Source organism: Pseudorasbora parva, chromosome 8 (genome assembly GCF_024679245.1).
Source record: "Pseudorasbora parva isolate DD20220531a chromosome 8, ASM2467924v1, whole genome shotgun sequence".
In the NCBI taxonomy this organism is placed as follows: Eukaryota; Metazoa; Chordata; class Actinopteri; order Cypriniformes; family Gobionidae; genus Pseudorasbora; species Pseudorasbora parva.
The window spans coordinates 42535627-42556756 of record NC_090179.1 but is presented as its reverse complement, the minus strand read 5'-3'; the positions used below and the strand labels follow the sequence as shown (position 1 = coordinate 42556756).

The 21130-nt window shown below is 37.5% G+C and overlaps 2 protein-coding genes across 2 annotated transcripts in view; both read right to left on the bottom strand.

The window, feature by feature from the left end:
- Positions 1-6398, bottom strand: part of LOC137084840 (zinc finger protein 41) — a 47447-nt gene extending 41049 nt beyond the window's left edge. The window contains exon 1 of the mRNA XM_067451331.1: positions 6291-6398. The gene's annotated coding sequence lies outside the window, so the exon portion shown is untranslated. The remainder of the gene's footprint in view (positions 1-6290) is intronic.
- LOC137084560 (zinc finger protein 729-like) overlaps positions 1-21130 on the bottom strand; it is a 53660-nt gene that overhangs the window by 22244 nt on the left and 10286 nt on the right. Inside the window, exons 4-5 of the mRNA XM_067450850.1 lie at positions 19043-19310; positions 8895-9576 (exon numbers count right to left, since the gene is read on the bottom strand). Of these exons, the coding sequence (XP_067306951.1) occupies positions 8895-9576; positions 19043-19310 (950 nt within the window). The remainder of the gene's footprint in view (positions 1-8894; positions 9577-19042; positions 19311-21130) is intronic.

The window sequence follows — 21130 nt, the reverse complement described above, 5'->3', positions numbered from 1 at the left end:
ATGAGTCTGAGAGAAGCCACACTATTGAGTGTGTTTTGACTATTGAGTTAAGAAATAAAGAAACGCATCAACCGTCCAGCCGACCCCCGTATCCTCTTCTTTCCTTACATTATCGAACGTATTACAGACACCATATAATTAAAAAAGCCACCTGGCAAAGAAAAAAAAAGAAAAAACTATTTTCTGGACCTTTATAAGGAAACAGACAAACGACCAAACCAACATAAAAGTTAAAGGGGGGGTGAAACACTCAGTTTCAGTCAGTGTCATGTCAATCTTGAGTACCTATAGAGTAGCATTGCATCCTGCATATCTCCGAAAAGTCTTTATTTTTTTAATAATTATATAAGAAAGATGCGCTGCTCCGAGTCTTTCCGAAAAAAGCCGAACGGGTGGGGGCGTGTCGTGTGAGCGGAGCTAAATAATGACGTGTGCTTGCTGCTGCTATGTTGAGTCGAGTGCGTCGTAAAGCTGTGTCATCCCTAACAGCGGGAAAAAAACTTTATTCAAAATAAAAATATGGCTTTTAATCAGATACAGCCATACATCTATGATCCGGAATCAGACCCAGAGGCTGCAGTTGAACAGGAGCAGCAGCAAAAACGACTAGAGCAGGACGTCTGTATGTGGTACAAGTTATACACTAACTATATAATATGCTTAGCGGCTTGTGTTATTTACATATTTATACTTGAATTATATCGTCGTATTTTTGTCTTTGAAGGTGTACATGTGGGAAGTGCAGTTGTGCACGTGTGTTTGTGTGTTTACGCGTGGTTTGTGTAAAGCGGACTAAAAAAAACACAGACATTTGAAGCAGTCTCACTCACCCTTCTAACGTTGGGACTGCTCCATCATTCAGCATTAGGCGATTGGGAAAATCCGGCGTCGCGCTGGGCCTTGTTTATGAAACAGTCGGCACCGAAATGCAGCGAACAGATATAAACATTCACGCAACTCAGTTGCTGATCCGGAAAAGCAAATTACATCCACTGTTGCCTTAACGCGGGGTTTTTGGCGAATCTGTGCAGGACTGTCTTGGTCTGGCAACCAAAAACGCACTTTTTTGGTGACATTGTTATGTGCACATCACCTGTCCAGCATCCTACAAGCCAGCGCTTTGATGGGCGTAGCCTGTTACTTTCGCTCTCTTCCTCTCTCTCGCGCTTCCGGTAGAATTGTCCGTAAGGCCCATACAAGGAAATTCCGCCCCCATTAACGTCAAAGGGGACGCATGATCGCAAAAAACTTGCCGAAACTTATGACTAACCGGAAGCAGTATTTTTGACAAAGAAATACTCCCATCAAACGTCCACCTTAACTTTTGAAACTTTGTCTATGTTTAGTATGGGATTCCAAGTCTTTAACAGTGTAAAAAGATCAGTATGCATGAAACAGCATTTCACCCCCCCTTTAAATAAATTACATGTGCACTGTTTTGATGAACATGATTCCCATTATTTATATTCCCAATTCTATAATATTTGTACACACTTTACTTTTTTATTTAAATGTTTTAATTTCATTTTTAATTTTCAATTTAAATCAGGTTGGTTGTATGGTAGTATTAATTCAAGTTTCTTAACAGTCAAGATCAAATGATCTGCATCTCTTGCGCTGCATCAAGCCACTCCCATATTATCCGTCATCACTCAAATTAATGCACGACGAAGATTAACAGCACAATGTGTGTAAACATCCAATACAGCTATAAAGTAATCATTTCATCACAATTCACAAATAAATCTCTCAATCAAGTGGCTGTGTCTATACGCAAATATTATACAACATTATTGGTGGCAGTGGCTCACTGGTTCATGTAGATTGTCTACAAACCAGAAGGTTGGTGGTTCAATCCCCGGTTCCACCTGACCAAGTGTCGAAGTGTCCATGAGCAAGACACCTAACCCCAGCTGCTCCCAATGAGCTGGATGGCGCACTACATGGCTGACATCGCCGTCGGTGTATGAATGGGTGAATGTGAGGCAAAAATGTAAAGCGCTTTGGATAAAAGCGCTAAATAAATGCAGTACATTTACCATTAAAATATTATTTTCAAATAAACTTTTATATTTATTATTATTTTAAATTATTATTGCCCCTGGTTCAGTAATTAAGTCTTGTAAAGTAGCAGCGGCTGGGACAGATTTTAAATATCACCTCAAGATGCAATCTAATCCTGTCTATATGAAATAAGCTCCCGAGCAGGTTTAAGCTTGCGGACCTGATGCTATGACAGCAAGTCCAGGATGAGCTTCGAAAAACCAAACAATCCAAGATCAAGCCAAATTGTCAATAATCAAATCCAGCTAACCAAGTTAGCCACGTACAAAGAACGGTCCCCAGAATAGTACATCATTTAAAATAAATAAATAAATAATAATAAAGTTGATGTGCGTGTAAAGGCAAGTGTCCCAAAACGTTTGCCACTATAGTGTATTTGAAGCGGCCAAATGTCAAAATATTTGAAACACATTTTTGGCGTAAACAGAATGAGAGCATGGATCCATCATGGCTTGTTACCACTGTGCAGGCTGGTGGTGGTGGTGTAATGGGGTGGGGGATGTTTTCTTGGCACACTTTAGGCCCCTTAGTGGCAATTGGGCATTGTTAAATGCCACGGCTTACCTGAGCATTGTTTCTGAACATGTCCATCCCTTTATGACCACCATGTACCCATCCTCTGGTGGCTACTTCCAGCAGGATAATGCACCATGTCACAAAGCTCAAATAATTTCAAATTGGTTTCTTGAACATGACAATGAGTTCACTGAATTAAAATTGCCCCCACAGTCCCCAGATCTGAACCCAATAGAGCATCTTTGGGATGTGGTGGAACGGGAGCTTCGTGCCCTGGATGTGCATCCCACAAATCTCCATCCACTGCAAGATGCTATCCTATCAATATGGGCCAACATTTCTAAAGAATGCTTTCAGCACCTTGTTGAATTAATGCCACGTAGAATTAAGGCAGTTCTGAAGGCAAAAGGGGGTATTAGTATTAGTATTAGTATGGTGTTCCTAATGATCCTTTAGGTGAGTGTATATATATGTGAGCATCGTGCAGGGCTTTACTGTGGCAGTGTTACAGATTGAGATCAGGGAATTTGGAGACCAAGTCAACACCTGTGCTCCTCAAACCATACCTGAACCATTTATGCTTTGTGTCAGGAGCATTATCCTGCTGAAAGAGCCACAGTCACCAGGGAATACCGTTTCCATGAAAGGGTGTAAATGGTCTGCAACAATGCTTAGGCAGGTGATACGTGTTAAAGTAACAGGACTCAAAGTTTCCCAGCAGAACATTGCCCAAAGCATCACACTGCCTCCGCCGGCTTTCCTTCTTCCCATAGTGCATCCTGGGGCCATGTGTTCCCTGCACCCGGCCATCCACCTGATCTAAAAGAAAACGTGATTCATCAGACGAGGCCACCTTCTTCCATTGCTCCGTGGTCCAGCTCTGATGCTCCCGTGCCACTGTGGGTGCTTTCGGTGGTGGACAGGGGTCAGCATGGGCATCCTGACTGGTCTGGGGCTATGCAGCCCTATACGCAAAAAAACTGAGATGCTCTGTGTATTCTGACACCTTTCTATCAGAACAAGAATTAACTTCTTGAGCAATTTGAGCTCCAGTAGCTCGTCTGTTTGATCGGTCTACACGGGCCAGCCTTCGCTCCACACGTGCATTAAAGAGCCTTTAATTGATTTTTAATTCTCGATTAAACTTAGATTAATATAGATTTAATACAAAAACTATAGGTATTTATAAAAGAACAGTGAACATAAGTGGGTAATTAAAAAGAAATAAAGAGCCACTAACCTGTATATTAAACTTTTTATTTTAGGTACACCTGGGTACATTAAAACAGATCCCTATATTTCAAATCCATACAATTGTTAAATACAATTTTGATGCAACTCTAAAAAAAAAATATCTGAGAACTATTTTATTGATGTTTTGATACATTTATTCTAAAAAAAAGGATATTGAATGATTTTTATCAATTTTCAGTAAACAACAAGCTTTTCTTGCAATTTTGCCGCTCGTCATGTGTGCATTTACACGAGAAATGCGTTCATAATTTTTTTACAGTCTATGGTTAATTCCTGGACACTAGTAGTTGCCGTGGTAACAGACAACAATACCTTAACGTGCTGACTTGAGTTGACTGTGGACTAACTATTATTTGAGGAAATCTTTTTATACAAAAAGCTATTAGGGTTTGAATTATTGCAGAGCTGCCAACTCTCACGCATTGGCCGTGAGACACGCGCATTTGATTGGTTTCACACGCTCACACGCCACTCCCCTGATTTCTCACGCTGAAGTGTCAACCCTGTCGGTCAAATGCCTGAAAGTTTATCTATAGATCTACCTGATGAGCCACTCATAATCGATTGTAGCCATTTTGCACTTTGACAGCCAGTTTGAGATATAGGCTATATTTCAGAATTTTGTCCAATAATTCTGACAGTTTTTCCCATTGAAATGACTGGGAAAAAGTGTCCCAATAAACCCGAATTCACCCAATACTCTTTGAAATCATAATTACATTGCATTATGTTGCTTGGAACCCCAAATATTACAACATTCTTCATTAACAGTTATTCAGTTATTTGTAACAATATCATTGTAAAAAAAGAAGAAGAATAAAGTAGTTTCAATATAGCTAGCTACTTTTTGAAAGTAGTGTAGCTACTTTTTCATAAGGGTAGCTTGAACGTAACTTAACTAGTTTTACTACAAAAAAATTTTTTTTAGATCAGCCACAGCAAAAAAAGAGCCGCACAACAGACAGGACAGACATATTTTTTCCTTTTTCTTCCCTGTAAAAGTATGCCGTAGGTTGATGATCTATAATCAATTTGTTCTATTTAGAGAAAATCATGCCTCTAGTCAGGGGGCGTAACTTCAGTGCAACCCTACCAACATCGCAAACGGGCCACTGGCGACAAAGTGACTCCACATGATATTGTGGCACACACATTTCAAATGAAATGCACTGGTTTCAGATTCGAAAATCACACGGCATTCGCACTCAACCGCCACGCTTAGGATACTGACCACCTTTTCATCAGAGCATGTGAGCGAAGCAGACTGGTGTGACGCTGCGCTAGATATTCCGTTGTATGCCAGCGAGCTCCACTCACACTTCCCTCTAAAATGTGAATTGTTTGATTTAAAAGTAGCAATTTCAAGCTTTCTTTAGACGTAATGTTCTAAAATGGTCTAAATCAATTCCATTTGTAGCCTTAAATTAAATAGCTCAGTATTTTTTTCTGCCTGTATTGGGCATAAGATTAGTAGCCTAATGAATGTGTGCATATTGTGAATTAATTTAATAAATGTAGTTACCTTTCCCAGTCGCCTTCAATAAATTAACATGTCTATGTAAATGATTCATAAAACTCAATTCATAAATATCAGTTAACCAGATTTACTTGAAAATTGTCCCTGACATGGTTTTTAAGCTATAGTTTTCAAAAAAATGTTGGTCTTCAGAACATATTAAAATGCACATATGTAGATCATAGAAATCATTTCTATGATTTCTCGGGGGTGCTTGCCCCCGAACCCCCCTAACTACCTTACATTTGGAATCTCAGTGATTAGAAAACCGTGCCTTTATTATGATTAAGGGATGTAGGTCCTATACAGAATAAGGCCTTAATATTTGATTTATAAGTAACAATAAACAGCCAATATCCTAATATAGAATTGGACCCTAAACTAAAGTGTTACCATTTTTGTCATACCCTCACTGGGCCCGTCATTACTAAGTTACGCCACTGTCTCTATAGTGCTTTAAAATTGCGTGTGTCTATAGGATGTATATACAAACCGTCATATAGATGGAAAAAACAAACAAACAATAGTACCCCATTCAAATGCTGATGCATATAGAGAGAGAGCTATTATTATTATTTATTTGTTTATTTATTTTTGCAATTTTTGCTTTGTACGGCAACATTTTGGTTGGCCCCACCAAATCTCACTCTAAGTTTTTTTGAAAAGTTGGCAGCTCTGAATTCTGTCATTTTTTACAGTCAAACTGTGAATATAACTGCAGTAAAATATTATGATCTGAGTGTTTGTCATATATTCCTACACTATTTGGTTATTTTTCACAGCTCTTGTTAATCTAACAATATGAACTATGTAGATATTTATACAAACATTCACATCCCACTGTTATTTGTGTCATCAACATGTTTAACTAACCTTACACATATATTCAATCAAATGTTGACTGAATCCAGCATATGACGTTAGTTAAGTGTTTGTTTACCTCTTGTAGTTTGTCCGTTCTCTCATCTGTCTTCACATCTTCAGCTGCCGCAAACGCGCTCTCAGCTGTCGTGAACACCTACCGCTTTCATTGTGCAGCAAATGTTACTCGCTTGTTTCCTCCAGGGGGCGCTCGGTTACTCCAAAAAAAATAACCGAGAGAAACAACAGCAGCTCCGTTAACCGAGCTGCTGAAAACATCTGTCTCATTCCAATATAGATCCCGTTTCTTTTAATTTATTAAGCTGAGACAAACCTTTGAAATCTATGTTTTAAAATCTGTTCCTGTCTCAGAATTATAACAGTTTTATAACACAGAGCCTATGGATGGCACAAGTCAACAATATTCTTTCATTGAAGAAGTGAATGTGAGAAATGTGTTAATTTATAAATAAATGATGTCTATGAAAAAAAAAAACTTTAATATGCAACCGGTGGCTCCAGTTATGAGAGACTTAATTCTGCATAGTGTAGATGCTTTATCTTTTTTTCCTCTTAGAAAGTAAATCATCCTTATTTTCTCCCCAATTCAGTTACAATTCAAAAAGGGTCAAGGAGCATCAAAAATTGAGCAGAGAAATCACAATATACAAGAAAATAGTTTAACATAGAAAACATACGTGATATAAAAAACACAAATATGAGCAGCCTCTTCGAGTGTGAATCACCCTTTCATTTTTTATTTAAAAAAAAAAAATTTGATGTTCCCTTGTCACCATGTGCTTTTAAAACATACCGGTATATTGAAGTATATGCATACTGTTGTAGTAATTGTATGTTCGTTTGATGCTATTACAGCAGCGTCCCGCTAGAGGACGGGGACATTACGGAGTTGTGGTGTATGAAGTTGACAGTCTGACAGGGTGTTCGGTGCTGCATTAAAACTGATGATAAAACAGTCATGGTGCTCTCATCTCGTGTTCTATGAACAGACCAAAGTAAAGGGAACATGAGATATACATACATTCATAAATGATTAAATGGTATGCAAAAGATTTACAAAGTGTTGTACGTTATCTTAAAGGTGCACTATGCAACTTTCCGTCCACTGGAGGGCGCCTATTCAAAACAAAGGCGTAGTTTGATGACGCAAAGTTTGAGCGCAGCATCTTGGGACATGTGGTCTTCACCTCACAGCCGGTGGAAAATAGGACTCAAATCACGTTCATGGATGCGGTTATTAATGTTACTGTAGTGAAGCCGAGCAGGACCGAGTGTTGTAAAGCTGAGTAATTTTCTCACAATTTACAAATAGTTAAAAACATCTGGGATATTGTAGGAACTCAACTGAACAAAATATATAACACTGACCTAGTGGTTTTTGGATATTTTACTGCAAAAATACTACTTAGTGCACCTTTAAAAAAAATAAATCATGAAATAAATCAAAAGTTATTGGATGATAATTCGATTATTTTTCACTTACACATCATTTAAGTATTTATGTAGAGCACCGTCCTTCGGATGAGACGTTAAACCATGGTCCTGACTCTCTGTGGTCATTCAAAATCCCATGGCACTTCTCGTACAAGAGTAGGGGTGTAACCCCGGTGTCCTGGCCAAATTCCCTTGATTGGCCCTTACCAATCATGGCCTCCTAATCATCCCCATCCACTGAACTGGGTCTATCACCCTCTCTCCTCTCCACCTATCGCTGGTGTGTGGTGATCACTGGCGCCGTTGTACTGTGGCTGCCGTCACATCATCCAAGTGGAGCTGCACACTGGTGGTGGTTGAGGAGAGACCCCTGACATTGGACCACACGGGCCAGCCTTCGCTCCACACGTGCATCAATGAGCCTCGGCCGCCCATGACCTTGTGGCCGGTTCTCCGCTGTTCCTTCCTTGGAGCACTTTTGATAGATACTGACCACTGCAGACCGGGAACAGCCCACAAGAGCTGCAGTTTTGGAGATGCTCTGACCCGGTCATCTAGCCATCACAATTTGGCCATCACACAATCACACAGACTCTGATTTGGTGTCGGTGGTTCTGTAGCTCACATTTTGTTCATCAATTGCAATGATTAAAAAAAGACTTTAATTACTTTAGTTGTCATAAAGTCAATTTCAGAATCTCATAAAGTCAGTCACTGGATCTCAACTTAAAGTTAAGTCATTTTCCTAATTTAGTCAAGTAAGTCTGAAGTCCTTGAATATGTGACTCCAGTAAAGTCATTCGACTGGAGACCCCACCAGGGGCGGAGCGGGGGGGGTGGCTAATGGGGCTTAAGCCCTGAATGTTTACATCGTCTGGCTCCGCCCCTGGACCCCACCTCTGGGTTACAGATCTTATGCCATCACGTTGTCTGAAATTTCTGATATTTCCCACTTCTGAAGTTGTGATTATGAATTTAAAAACTCAAATTGAGGGAGTGGTTTCATATATTGAAAAATAACTTCTTGTTACATTTGTGTCCAGTCTCTCCAGTCTCAGTTATTTAGGTATTTCTTTAAGTAAGCCTCCAATCAAGGAATAATGAAATGGTCTTCACGTGAATAATTAACACACAATTAGCACAAATCTAGTGGCATTTCACAGCAATAGTTTATTAGTTTCACATGATTTCACAATTTACATTTTTGATCTGAAGAAAACATGCTCACTGTGACACAGAACAACTCTGTTTAATATGAGTGATAAGATTACTTGATCTGGTGAAACTATTCTCACACTGAGTACAGCGGTACGGCTTCTCTCCAGTATGAACTCGCTCGTGTGATTTCAGGTGAGAAGACTGAGTGAATCTCTTGTCACAGTATGAGCACTTGTAAGGTCTTTCTCCAGTATGAGTTCTTTGGTGCTGTTTCAGACCCCCAGCTGTAGTAAAGCTCTTCCCACAGTCAAAGCACACATAATCTCTCACTTCATCATGTGTTTTCTGGTGCAGTTTAAAACTCCTTAGCCATGAAAAACTCTTTCCGCAGTGAGAACACGCATGAGGTCTCTCAACTGAATGAACTGTCAGGTGTAGTTTTAGATTATATGATAAAATAAACTCTTTACCACACTGAGGGCACGTAAACGGTTTCTGTCCAGTGTGAATTCTCATGTGTGTGTTAAAGTGTCCTTTTCGTGTGAAACTCTTTCCACACTGAGGGCATGTATACGGTTTCTCTCCAGTGTGAATTCTCACGTGTGTTTTAAGGTGTCCATTTTGTTTGAAGCTCTTTCCACACTGAGTGCAGGTGTGCAGCTTTTTGGCTTTTGTTCTTTGATTTTTAAAGGTTTGATGTTCCTCCTTCACTTCATTCAGTTCTTGTCTTTGCTGTTTCACTTCCACCTGGTCTAAAATACACATCAAGTTAGAATCTAACTAAACCCAACAATGTTTTTCCTCATCTCTAAGGTGTCCCACATATGAAATGGATTCTTTGCTAAAAATATTTTACTGCAAAGATTGTTAAATTAACAGATATTGTTATACACCCCAAAACCAAAAAAGGACTAAAATATAGCCGTATGGTAGTTAAGGCATATAAACTAGTGCAGATCAATCATACAAGCTCTGAAAGCTTTGAAACTTGACAAGTTTGTAGTCAGGAAGTTGATTTAACTACTTAAAAAGCTGGATGTAAATATCTTCATGTATGGAATAAATAGAGACATATAAACACATACCTAAAATAAGCAGACATGAACAGATTGAATATCTATGCTTTCATTTACTTTGTGGTTGCTTTGCCAGGTATTAATATAGAAACACATTAAGGCTTGTTGGAAAGGTGGGGTTGTGCTGAATCTGACAATAGCAAATATGTACATATATCATGAAAAATCAGGGTGCCACTCAACGTATGAATGAACATTGGACAAAATAGTCTCAAGTCTAAATCACGTGACCAATGTTGACAAATTCATTGTTACTGCAAAGTAAGTTATATAAGGTAAGTGCTGATCTATATTTATGATACATTTAATAGTGATGCATTTCATAAGGCACTACTATACAATTTATATGAAGCACAGATCCAACTGAATTATATTAAAATATGTATATCCACTTGAGTTTTGTTTTGGTCAGGTAATTTTATTATCTGTCAAATTACTGAATAAAAAAAAACATATTGTTAGCTTTTGTCTGTCCAGACCAGCATAGGCCAGTAGAGCCTATACTGCTTACTTCACCACATTGGTGTGATATTTGAGTAAATAAGAACAAGATATTAGACATATTTACTTTGAGTTTTTGATTGGTCTAGTGAGTTGATTACTGTTAGACTAATGGTTGGATCCAGCTGTAGCTAGCTACTTGACTGTCTTTATTGATATCTTCATAGCCAGACAGGTAAATCATTACAAATATTATATCAAATGAAAAGGCTGACCTACCCTATACAAGTAGCTAAATAGCTAGTTGTAGAAACTGCTTAGCACAGCTGACCTTGCTATTTATAGGAAAGCGCAACAGATCTCGTGGAGCAAAGCATCGCCCTTACAAGAAAAAAAGAAAAAAAAAAGATCACAATGAGACTGGGATTTACTTTTATTTGCATAGATATTTTTCGATGCTCACATCAGTATCGATACTTCATATCTATACGCCCATCCCTAATAATGTACAATGACTGAAGCACAATAGCAAATCCTACGAGATGTACAGCATGCATTTCATGGTAATGACAAGGCCACTGCTCAACAGCTCATCGGTGAGGTGGAGACTAAAGATCCAGAAGAGAATCCTGATGTTCATAAATGAGGGAGTTAAGCAATCAGCAACCTTTGGATACTGGTTAATGTTGCTCAATGGTGCTGATCTATTGCTAAGGATTCTTTGTTCAGAGGTGACTCAAGCTGACTTTCAACTTAACCTGAATTGCATGAGTGAAGTGATGCCTTGGTTAAAAACTCCTGGCGGGACCAATTATGGCATATCCGCTTATTTTAGGTATGTGTTTATACGTCTCTATTTTTTCCATATAGGGCTGGGACAACGCGTCGACATCATCGATGACGTCAACGCAAAAAAATACCTCAACACAAAATATATTCGGGTCGATTCGTCAGACTCAAAATAAGGATGACGGCGCCGGAGAGTAGTAACAACCATAGATATACATAATAAAATACATTATGTAATTAATATAAGTACAGTCTTGTTCAAAATAATAGCAGTACAATGTGACTAGCCAGAATAATCAAGGTTTTTAGTATATTTTTTATTGCTACGTGGCAAACAAGTTACCAGTAGGTTCTGTAGATTCTCAGAAAACAAACAAGACCCAGCATTCATGATATGCACGCTTTTAAGGCTGTGCAATTGGGCGATTAGTTGAAAGGGGTGTGTTCAAAAAAATAGCAGTGTCTACCTTTGACTGTACAAACTCAAAACTATTTTGTACAAACTTTTTTTTTCTTTCTGGGATTTAGCAATCCTGTGAATCACTAAACTAATATTTAGTTGTATGACCACAGTTTTTTAAAACTGCTTGACATCTGTGTGGCATGGAGTCAACCAACTTGTGGCACCTCTCAGCTGTTATTCCACTCCATGATTCTTTAACAACATTCCACAATTCATTCACATTTCTTGGTTTTGCTTCAGAAACAGCATTTTTGATATCATCCCACAAGTTCTCAATTGGATTAAGGTCTGGAGACTGGGCTGGCCACTCCATAACATTAATTTTGTTGGTTTGGAACCAAGACTTTGTCCGTTTACTAGTGTGTTTTGGGTCATTGTCTTGTTGAAACAACCGTTTCAAGGGCATGTCCTCTTCAGCATAGGGCAACATGACCTCTTCAAGTATTTTAACATATGCAAACTGATCCATGATCCCTGGTATGCGATAAATAGGCCCAACACCATAGTAGGAGAAACATGCCCATATCATGATGCTTGCACCTCCATGCTTCACTGTCTTCACTGTGTACTGTGGCTTGAATTCAGAGTTTGGGGGTCGTCTCACAAACTGCCTGTGGCCCTTGGACCCAAAAAGAACAATTTTACTCTCATCAGTGCACAAAATGTTCCTCCATTTCTCTTTAGGCCAGTTGATGTGTTCTTTGGCAAATTGTAACCTCTTCTGCACATGCCTTTTTTTTAACAGAGGGACTTTGCGGGGGATTCTTGAAAATAGATTAGCTTCACACAGACGTCTTCTAACTGTCACAGTACTTACAGGTAACTCCAGACTGTCTTTGATCATCCTGGAGGTGATCATTGGCTGAGCCTTTGCCATTCTGGTTATTCTTCTATCCATTTGGATGGTTGTCTTCCGTTTTCTTCCACGTCTCTCTGGTTTTGCTCTCCATTTTAAGGCATTGGAGATCATTTTAGCTGAACAGCCTATCATTTTTTGCACCTCTTTATAGGTTTTCCCCTCTCTAATCAACTTTTTAATCAAAGTACGCTGTTCTTCTGAACAATGTCTTGAACAACCCATTTTCCTCAGCTTTCAAATGCATGTTCAACAAGTGTTGGCTTCATCCTTAAATAGGGGCCACCTGATTCACACCTGTTTCTTCACAAAATTGATGACCTCAGTGATTGAATGCCACACTGCTATTTTTTTGAACACACCCCTTTCAACTAATTCAACTAATTGCCCAATTGCACAGCCTTAAGAGCTTGCATATCATGAATGCTGGGTCTCATTTGTTTTCTGAGAATCTACTGAACCTACTGGTAACTTGTTTGCCAAGTAGCAATAAAAAAAATACGAAAAACCTTGATTATTCTGGTTAGTCACATTGTACTGCTATTATTTTGAACAAGACTGTATGTTATTTATTATGTATATATATGGTAGCAACACGAGTTGCTCCTCAGACTTCCAGAAGGGCAAGGCTTGTGGGTTGGCGTGCACGAAGCAAGCACATTTAACACAGGCACGCGTTTTGTTGTCATGGCTATGGAGCCAGAATGGTGACTTTAAAATTTGGCATCACAAATTAAAATTGTCATTGAAAACAAAAGCAGAACTGAAAAAGGAAACATTGGCATTGAAACATTTGCATTGAAAACAGTTGAATTGGCATTGAAACAAGTATTGGCAATGAAAAAATAAAATAATTAAAATCTTACAATCTTAAACTTTTATTGTATTGGTATTTATTTGTATTTTTCAATGACAATCTTCAGATTTTTTCTTCATGTCACTCTTTTTCAGTGACAGATTATTTTTACAATGTCAGTTTTTTTTCCAATGTCACTGATTTTCAATTTCAACTTTCTGTCACTGTAACAGAAACACTAATGTTAACCCACTAGTTTATATGCCTTAACTACCATACGGACAGTATTTAGTCCTTTTGTGGTTTTGGGATGTATAACAATGTCTGTTAATTTAACAATCTTAGCTGTAAAATATTTTTAGCCAAGAATCCATTTCATATGTGGGACACCTTAGAGATGAGGAAAAACACTGTTGGGTTTAGTTCTACCTCCGGTAGGGGTATCTCAAAAACTAAAGCACTTTTTGACTATTTGTCACTAGCCTAGAATGGTTTTGTCAACTTGAAACTAATCCTGTAACCCTGAGTTTGTTAAACTAGCATCATGGTACAGGCCCCAAGTATCAGATCTTTCATGTGGCAAAAATGTTTGTCATTCCATTTTTAATATAGTTCACAATATGCTTGACAAGAACTATATGCAATGTTATGATAATTTAGATGCATTTCTCTATTATTTACTATCTATATGCAGATTAATTTGCATCTACCAAAGCAGTCAACAATGAAGAATCAAGAACGGACACCAACCTGTTTGTTCCTCAGTATCTTCATGTTTTATTCTGGATGGTTCTGGATCACTCATGTCTTCAATCTCCTCTTTAATAAACTCCATCTTTAACAGTCACACAGAGTTCAGCTGCTACACCTGGAGTGATGTGAGATGTGAATATTCCCAGTATTTATTGGTGAATTGTTGTGGGCGGGTCTTCACTGCAGGTGTGAACTGTGATCACTGCGTTCTGATGCAATCTGCATTTAAAAAGAACAGGCCATAATGTTTAACTGAGCTGCTGAAGAGCCAAAAGTTCCCTGTTTTCACCTCATTCATTATGGTGATGTCTGAGATCTGCTGTAAATTGGCACATTAAGCACATTTTATTGGTGTCAACAGGCTGAAACAAACTACAGGATCATCACCTTTGAAATTTCACTCAAATTATTTTCTTTACTTTTTCTTTTCCATCGGGTCTGAAATAAAATTAGTATGACAGAATTTAAAATCAGTTCAAGGAGGATAAATGTGAAGTTTCAAGTTAACCCTGATTTACCCTCATGAAAATGAACCATGGTTTTATTAGTAAAAGTGTAGTAATCATGTTTTTTTTTAGCTAATTGATATATAACAACAGTTTTAAACATGATTAAACTATAGCCTAATAACCATGTTTGTGTGTGTATTTTTTTGGAGTAAAACCATGGTTCATTTTCGTAAGGGTAACAGAAAACTAGATCATGTGTCGGTCTATCAAATATCAGCTCTATGATGAGCCAAAGTTTAGTTCTGTCATCTTCTCAAAATGTGGAAAACCTTCGGTACAAGATTATGATCTAAGTGCATGTCATATATCTCTAGACTATTTGGTTATTTTTCCACAGCTCTTATGATAGTTATCTTACGATATGAACTAAGTCAAAAAAGCTAGAGATCATCATGCACAAAAAAAATCATAAAAGTAGATTTACAAACACTCACATCCGACTGTTATTAGTGTTCTCCAGGGCTGGACTGGTAATCTGGCATACTGGGCCTGTTTCCAGTGGGCCGACAGGTAATTGATTTAATTTATTTATTTGCCACTGACTGGCCCATCATGCAGAGACAGTGGCCGATTGGTTTGTCTTCCGAAATTGACAGGCCAAAGCGAGAGAGACCTCCCCTCCATATTAGGCGCTTTTTTCTATTATTTTTCTTTTTCTTTTTCTTTTTTGAGCACATGGAACTGATAAAGGCGAATATCCACTGATGAACATAAGCTGTGTTTATGAACGGCACTTTGACTCCGAATTTAGTTTTATACAATTGTGTGATATGTGAACATTACAGGTTCTGCGGTGAATCAGCTGAAAACAGCCGCGAGCATGGAAATACATGATGAGGTGAAGTGGAAAACGGCAATACACACAACTACAAACGTTTCACTTTAGCACAACCACAATTCACCTTGCAGCTACTAACAGCGAATAAATATGGTGTTTTGGAAGAAATGTAATTATTAAAAATGTTGCTATCATTAGCCTACTTAAATTTATATTGCGGAATATAAATCACTTTTATAGAGGCCGTTTTCGTATTTTCTACAGGTGTTTAAATTTTTTAAATTACAAATATAATGGTTTAATATGTTTTATATATTTTAGAAACCTTATAGCCATGGTAATGAGGAGCATTTTTTTATACCTGTGACTACCATGATCTTACAGTTAAAGGAAACCTGCCTAAAGTTAAACTAAATTCAATAAAACAGCTTTAAAGCCTGGATCCCATGAATTAAGGACTACTTTTTTTTTCTTTCTAAATGTTTTATGAACTTTTTAAAAGATCTAATGAAATTTAACTAAATAGTATTTCAATGAGAACCTCATGAAAGATAGATATCAGTGACTTACATGAATTAGTTGTTAACTCACAGTAAATTTACTTTACTGCATCCTAGCTCAAAATCATCTTTGCTTTACTTGTCAAGTGCATTTCTGTATGACAAAAGTGCAATATTAAGTTTGTGCATTTGCAGTAAAGTTGATAATATCTATCATTATTTGTCGCCGTCCTAGTTTTATTTATTTACTCAAATTTAAGGCCCCAATCCCCAATTTAAGGGAACTCATGGGCCGGATGGGCTGGGTTTGCCTGGGCCGAACTTTAGCCCCAGTCCAGCCCTGGTGTTCTCGACATATTTAACTAACTTAACTAAAGTAATTGTCCAAAAGAATTATTATTTTTATGTACCTCTTAAAAAGAATAAGGATCATTCTGTTGGACAATTACTCGATTGGCTGGACCATATAAAGAATGAATGGCTCTAAACGTTTTAAATTTTAATGATAAAAAAAACCAAAAGTGATGGTTTTTAGAGGCACCACTGGGACCCCACCTGTAGATCTGGGCTCCTTGGCACCTTATATTAAACCTAGTTTCACAAACCTAGGAGTTAAAGTGGACCCTGAGCTTACGACAGTCAGATCAAAGCTGTTGTCAAATCAAGCTTTTGTCATTTGAGGCAGCTGGCCAAAATAAAGCCAATTCTGACAAGACAACAATTTGAAACTGTAATCTGGATTACTGTAAATCATTATATGTGGGGGTTAGTGGGTCCTCCATCACCCGTCTCCAGATGATACAAAATGCAGCAGCATGTCTTTTAACGGGCACACGTAAACATGAGAAACTCTTTGAGCTTCTACACTCTTATAAACCGGTCCGCTCACTCAGATCAGATGATCAGCTGCTTCTGACTGTGCCTAAAACTAAGCGTAAGCTCAGAGGGGATCGTGCGTTTGCTGTGTCTGCCCCTAAACTATGGAATGATCTGCCTTTGCATGTTAAGCAGGCTTCTTCTCTGTCTGTTTTCAAAACCTTTCTTAAAACGTTCCTTTTCTCTTTGGCTTTTGACACTTTGTAAAATTTCGACTTTATTTACTTGATTTAATTTGTTACTTTGAATGCTTTTATTGTGTGGCTATTAATTGTACATGTTTTTTTCTGTACAGCACTTTGGTCAACTGTGGTTGTTGTAAAGTGGTTAACAAATAAAGTTGGTATGATATAACTTTACACATCTTTTCAATAAAAAAAATGACTGAATCCATTATTTGACGTTAGTTAAGTGTTTGTTTACCTCTTGTAGTTTGTCCGTACTCTCATCTGTCTTCACTTCTTCACGTTTGTGCTCTCCAACTGCCGCAAACGCACTCTCCACCGCATGCATCATCTACATTATCTGTGGACAAAATCTCATTCCAGTTAATTACTTTTTTATTTTTTTTATTTTTTATTTCTCTTCAAATTCATTTAGCAATCTTTTTGGCATAATATTTAGCGCATTTCTTTCTCTTGTTGATATTCAAACCTACATTTTGTTAATGTTCTTACTACTAATGGGTTATGATCGGATAACCCTTTTAATAAATTCATTGACTTAGTTATTCTTTCTGGTTTGTTACTAAATATTAAATCAATTTGAGTTTTAGATGATGAAGTAAGTCTGGTTGGGCCCTGAATTAACTGTGCAAGGTCAAACTGACTTACTATCTCCTGAAGCTTTTTTCTATTTAATTTGTCAATCCAATTTACATTAAAAAACAGAATTAGTTCCTTACTTTTATCAAACCCTTTTAAAACTTTTCTTAAATGATCATAAAATATAATACTTGATGACTAGTTTATTTTACATTTAATCATTTAGCAGACACTTTTATCCAAAGCGACTTACAAAAAAGGGGAGAGCAATAGAAGCAACGAAACAAATAAGGCCAACAACCTGTAAGAGCTGTAAGAAGTCTCAATTAATTAGCACAGTACACAATTTTTATTAATTTTTTTATTTATAGCCATCTACAATAGCCACCTACAACAAAAACTCACTGTAAGGCCGCCCAAATCGTCCCAATGAAGGCTAACGATCGGCGGGTGAAGATCGCTGCGCGTTCGTCTTTTCAGCGGGGAAAAGGGATTTTATTCCAATTCTTCTTAATCTGACTCCATTTAATCACATTTTAGAATTTAGGTTAGAATGCCAATTGGTTATTTGGTCATTTATATTTAATATCTTACGTACACATTTAATTATTCTGTTTAACCCTTTGTTGAAATTATGTCCGTCCGTAACCTAAATAATCCCAGACCAAGTCAGAATCAATCAAAGTGTAACAATTTATTAACAGTCAGGTAAATGTATAAAGCCAATTACATAATCAATTCAAAGGTATACTTCACATCAAATACTCTAGAGTAAAGAATGAGATGTAAACCTGACTTATCAACGTTACATAATGCTGCATGGGTTAAAACTTCCAGCATTACGGGCTGACCTGACTACAGTATCGAGCCCTGAGCTCTTTGCAACATTTCCTTAAATACCCAGAACCAGATGCATACCCAGAACCATTTGAAACTCTTTCAAATGGAAACACCAGTTCACAATAGGAATTTGCATTGATCAAGTCCTATAGACTTGTATGTAAGAGAGGCCAAATGGCTGAAAGCCACACCCACCATACACCAAGGAAAGATATCTTTAAACTCTTAAAACGTTTAGGATGTTCTAGTTTACTTCTGTGGAGTTGAGATATTTGTACCAGTCGCACTAAGACATTTCAAATGATATCAAACACATATAATACTGTATTGTGAGGATAGACATTGTAACAAAGAGATTTCTGGTGCATTTCATGATGGTTCTGGTGATCTCAATATGAGGGGGAGCAGTAGTTTAGGGGATGTTTCATGTGAAAGGAAAGGCATGTAAATTAGTGTCATTTGTAGATGGTTCACTCAGTGTGATGTCGTCTCGGACAGAGAGTCTAACTGTATGAATGAGTTCAGATGCTAATTTCCTTTGTTTTCTCAGAGGGATTAGACATTTCGGCATCTACTAGGTTTTTCCAGCCTTACACTCACGTATGCAAAATACAGAACACTGGATTTAGATAGCAATGATAACAGGACTAAGGCTGTTGCCCCAACTGTTCTCGTTAATGCAGATTCAGTGGCCCAATGGCCACATTTTTGATCTGAAGGAAACATTTGCTCACTGTGACGCAGAACAACACTGTTTAATATGAGTCACTAGATTACTTGATCTGGTGAAACTCTTCTCACACTGAGTACAGCGGTACAGCTTCTCTCCAGTATGAACTCGCTCATGTGATTTCAGGTGAGGAGACAATGTGAAACTCTTGTCACAGTATGAGCACTTGTAAGGTCTTTCTCCAGTATGAGTTCTTTGGTGTTGTTCCAGAAGGCCAGCTCTAGTATAGCTCTTCCCACAGTCAAAGCACATATAATCTCTCACTTCGTTATGTGTTTTCTGGTGCAGTTTAAGACTGTTCAACCTTGAAAATCTCTTTCCACAGTGAGAACACACATGAGGCTTCTCATCTGAATGAACTGTCAGGTGTAGTTTTAGATTTGATGATGAAATAAAATATTTTCCACACTGAGTCTGTCATTATGAAAGTGTTTGAGCGTTTGATATGTAAACACCTGTCCAGTATTTCGCTCAATACCCACCAATTTGCTTATCGAGCAAATAGGAGTGTTGATGATGCAGTCTCACTCTGTTTGCCTTCTATTCTTCAACATCTGGAGTTAAAGTCTACATATGTTCAGTTACTCTTTGTGGACTTGTTGACATGGCAATAAACATTATTGAATTGAATTGAATTGATCTCTGGCTAATTTGGTTCTTCAAATGAATTTGTGGATTGGATTAAAATATCTGGATTAAGTTATCTGAGATCACTGCTTGTGTCTGTGTTCAGTGAAGAGGGGAGATGCATCTCGAAACATGATCAGCAATGCAGCGATTGGCTGGTGTCAAGACAACGTAATGACATCATATAATTAAAAAAGCCACCTGGCAAATAAAAAAAAAAAAGAAAAAACAATTTTCTGGACCTTTATAAGGAAACAGACAAACGACCAAACCAACATAAAAGTTAAATAAATTACATGTGCACTGTTTTGATGAACATGATTCCCATTATTTATATTCCCAATTTTATAATATTTGTACACACTTTACGTTTTTATTTCATTTTTAATTTTCAATTTAAATCAGGTTGGTTATGTGATTGTATTAATCCAAGTTTCTTAACAGTCAAGATCAAATGATCTGCATCTCTTGCGCTGCATCAAGCCACTCCCATATTATCCGTCATCACTCACATTAATGCACGACGAAGATTAACAGCACAATGTGTGTAAACCTCCAATACAGCTATAAAGTAATCATTCCATCACAATTCACAAATAAATCTCTCAACCGAGTGGCTGTGTCTATACGCAAATATTATACAACATTAAAATATTATTTTCAAATAAACTTTTATATTTATTATTATTTTAAATTATTATTGCCCCTGGTTCAGTAATGAAGTCTTGTAAAGTAGCAGCGGACAGATTTTAAATATCACCTCAAGATGCAATCTAATCCTGTCTATATGAAATAAGCTCCCGAGCAGGTTTAAGCTTGCGGACCTGATGCTATGACAGCAAGTCCAGGATGAGCTTCGAAAAACCAAACAATCCGAGATCAAGCCAAATTGTCAATAATCAAATCCAGCTAACTGAGTTAGCCACGTACAAAGAATGGGCCCCAGAATAGTACATCATTTAAAAAATAAATAAATAAATAAATCTGCCAAAAAGTAGTTTTTTCTATGGACTGCAAATTGCCCAATTTCAGTCTGGGTTACAATAGAAATTTAAAATATATATATGTGACCATTTTAACTTCGCTCTGGCCCGGTTTGTCCCACCCTTCAAAGCACGCACACTCAGAATGTAGTTGATTCGAATACATTTATTTGCACACAGAGCAGTGGAAAAGAGAGAAGACTGCACACAGCAGTGAAGAGAGAAAGTAGTGAGTACAAGCGCTTCAGCTCCAGCCACAGCAATATAACAATAACTCACTGAAAAGTATGTCTGTTTCTTATTAAACATATTGTTTTGTGATCGTATAGAACATTTTCAACATCAATTAAGAATGACATGAATGGATAAAGTATAATACATCATATTTGAGACTGATTATACATAATCCACTTTGTGTTACTCTTAAATGTAGAATGAAATGAATGGAAATTAATTTGAAATTACGTTTGTTACAAAACCTGGTTTGCAATACTCATTTACTGAACAATACAGAGTAAATTCTTA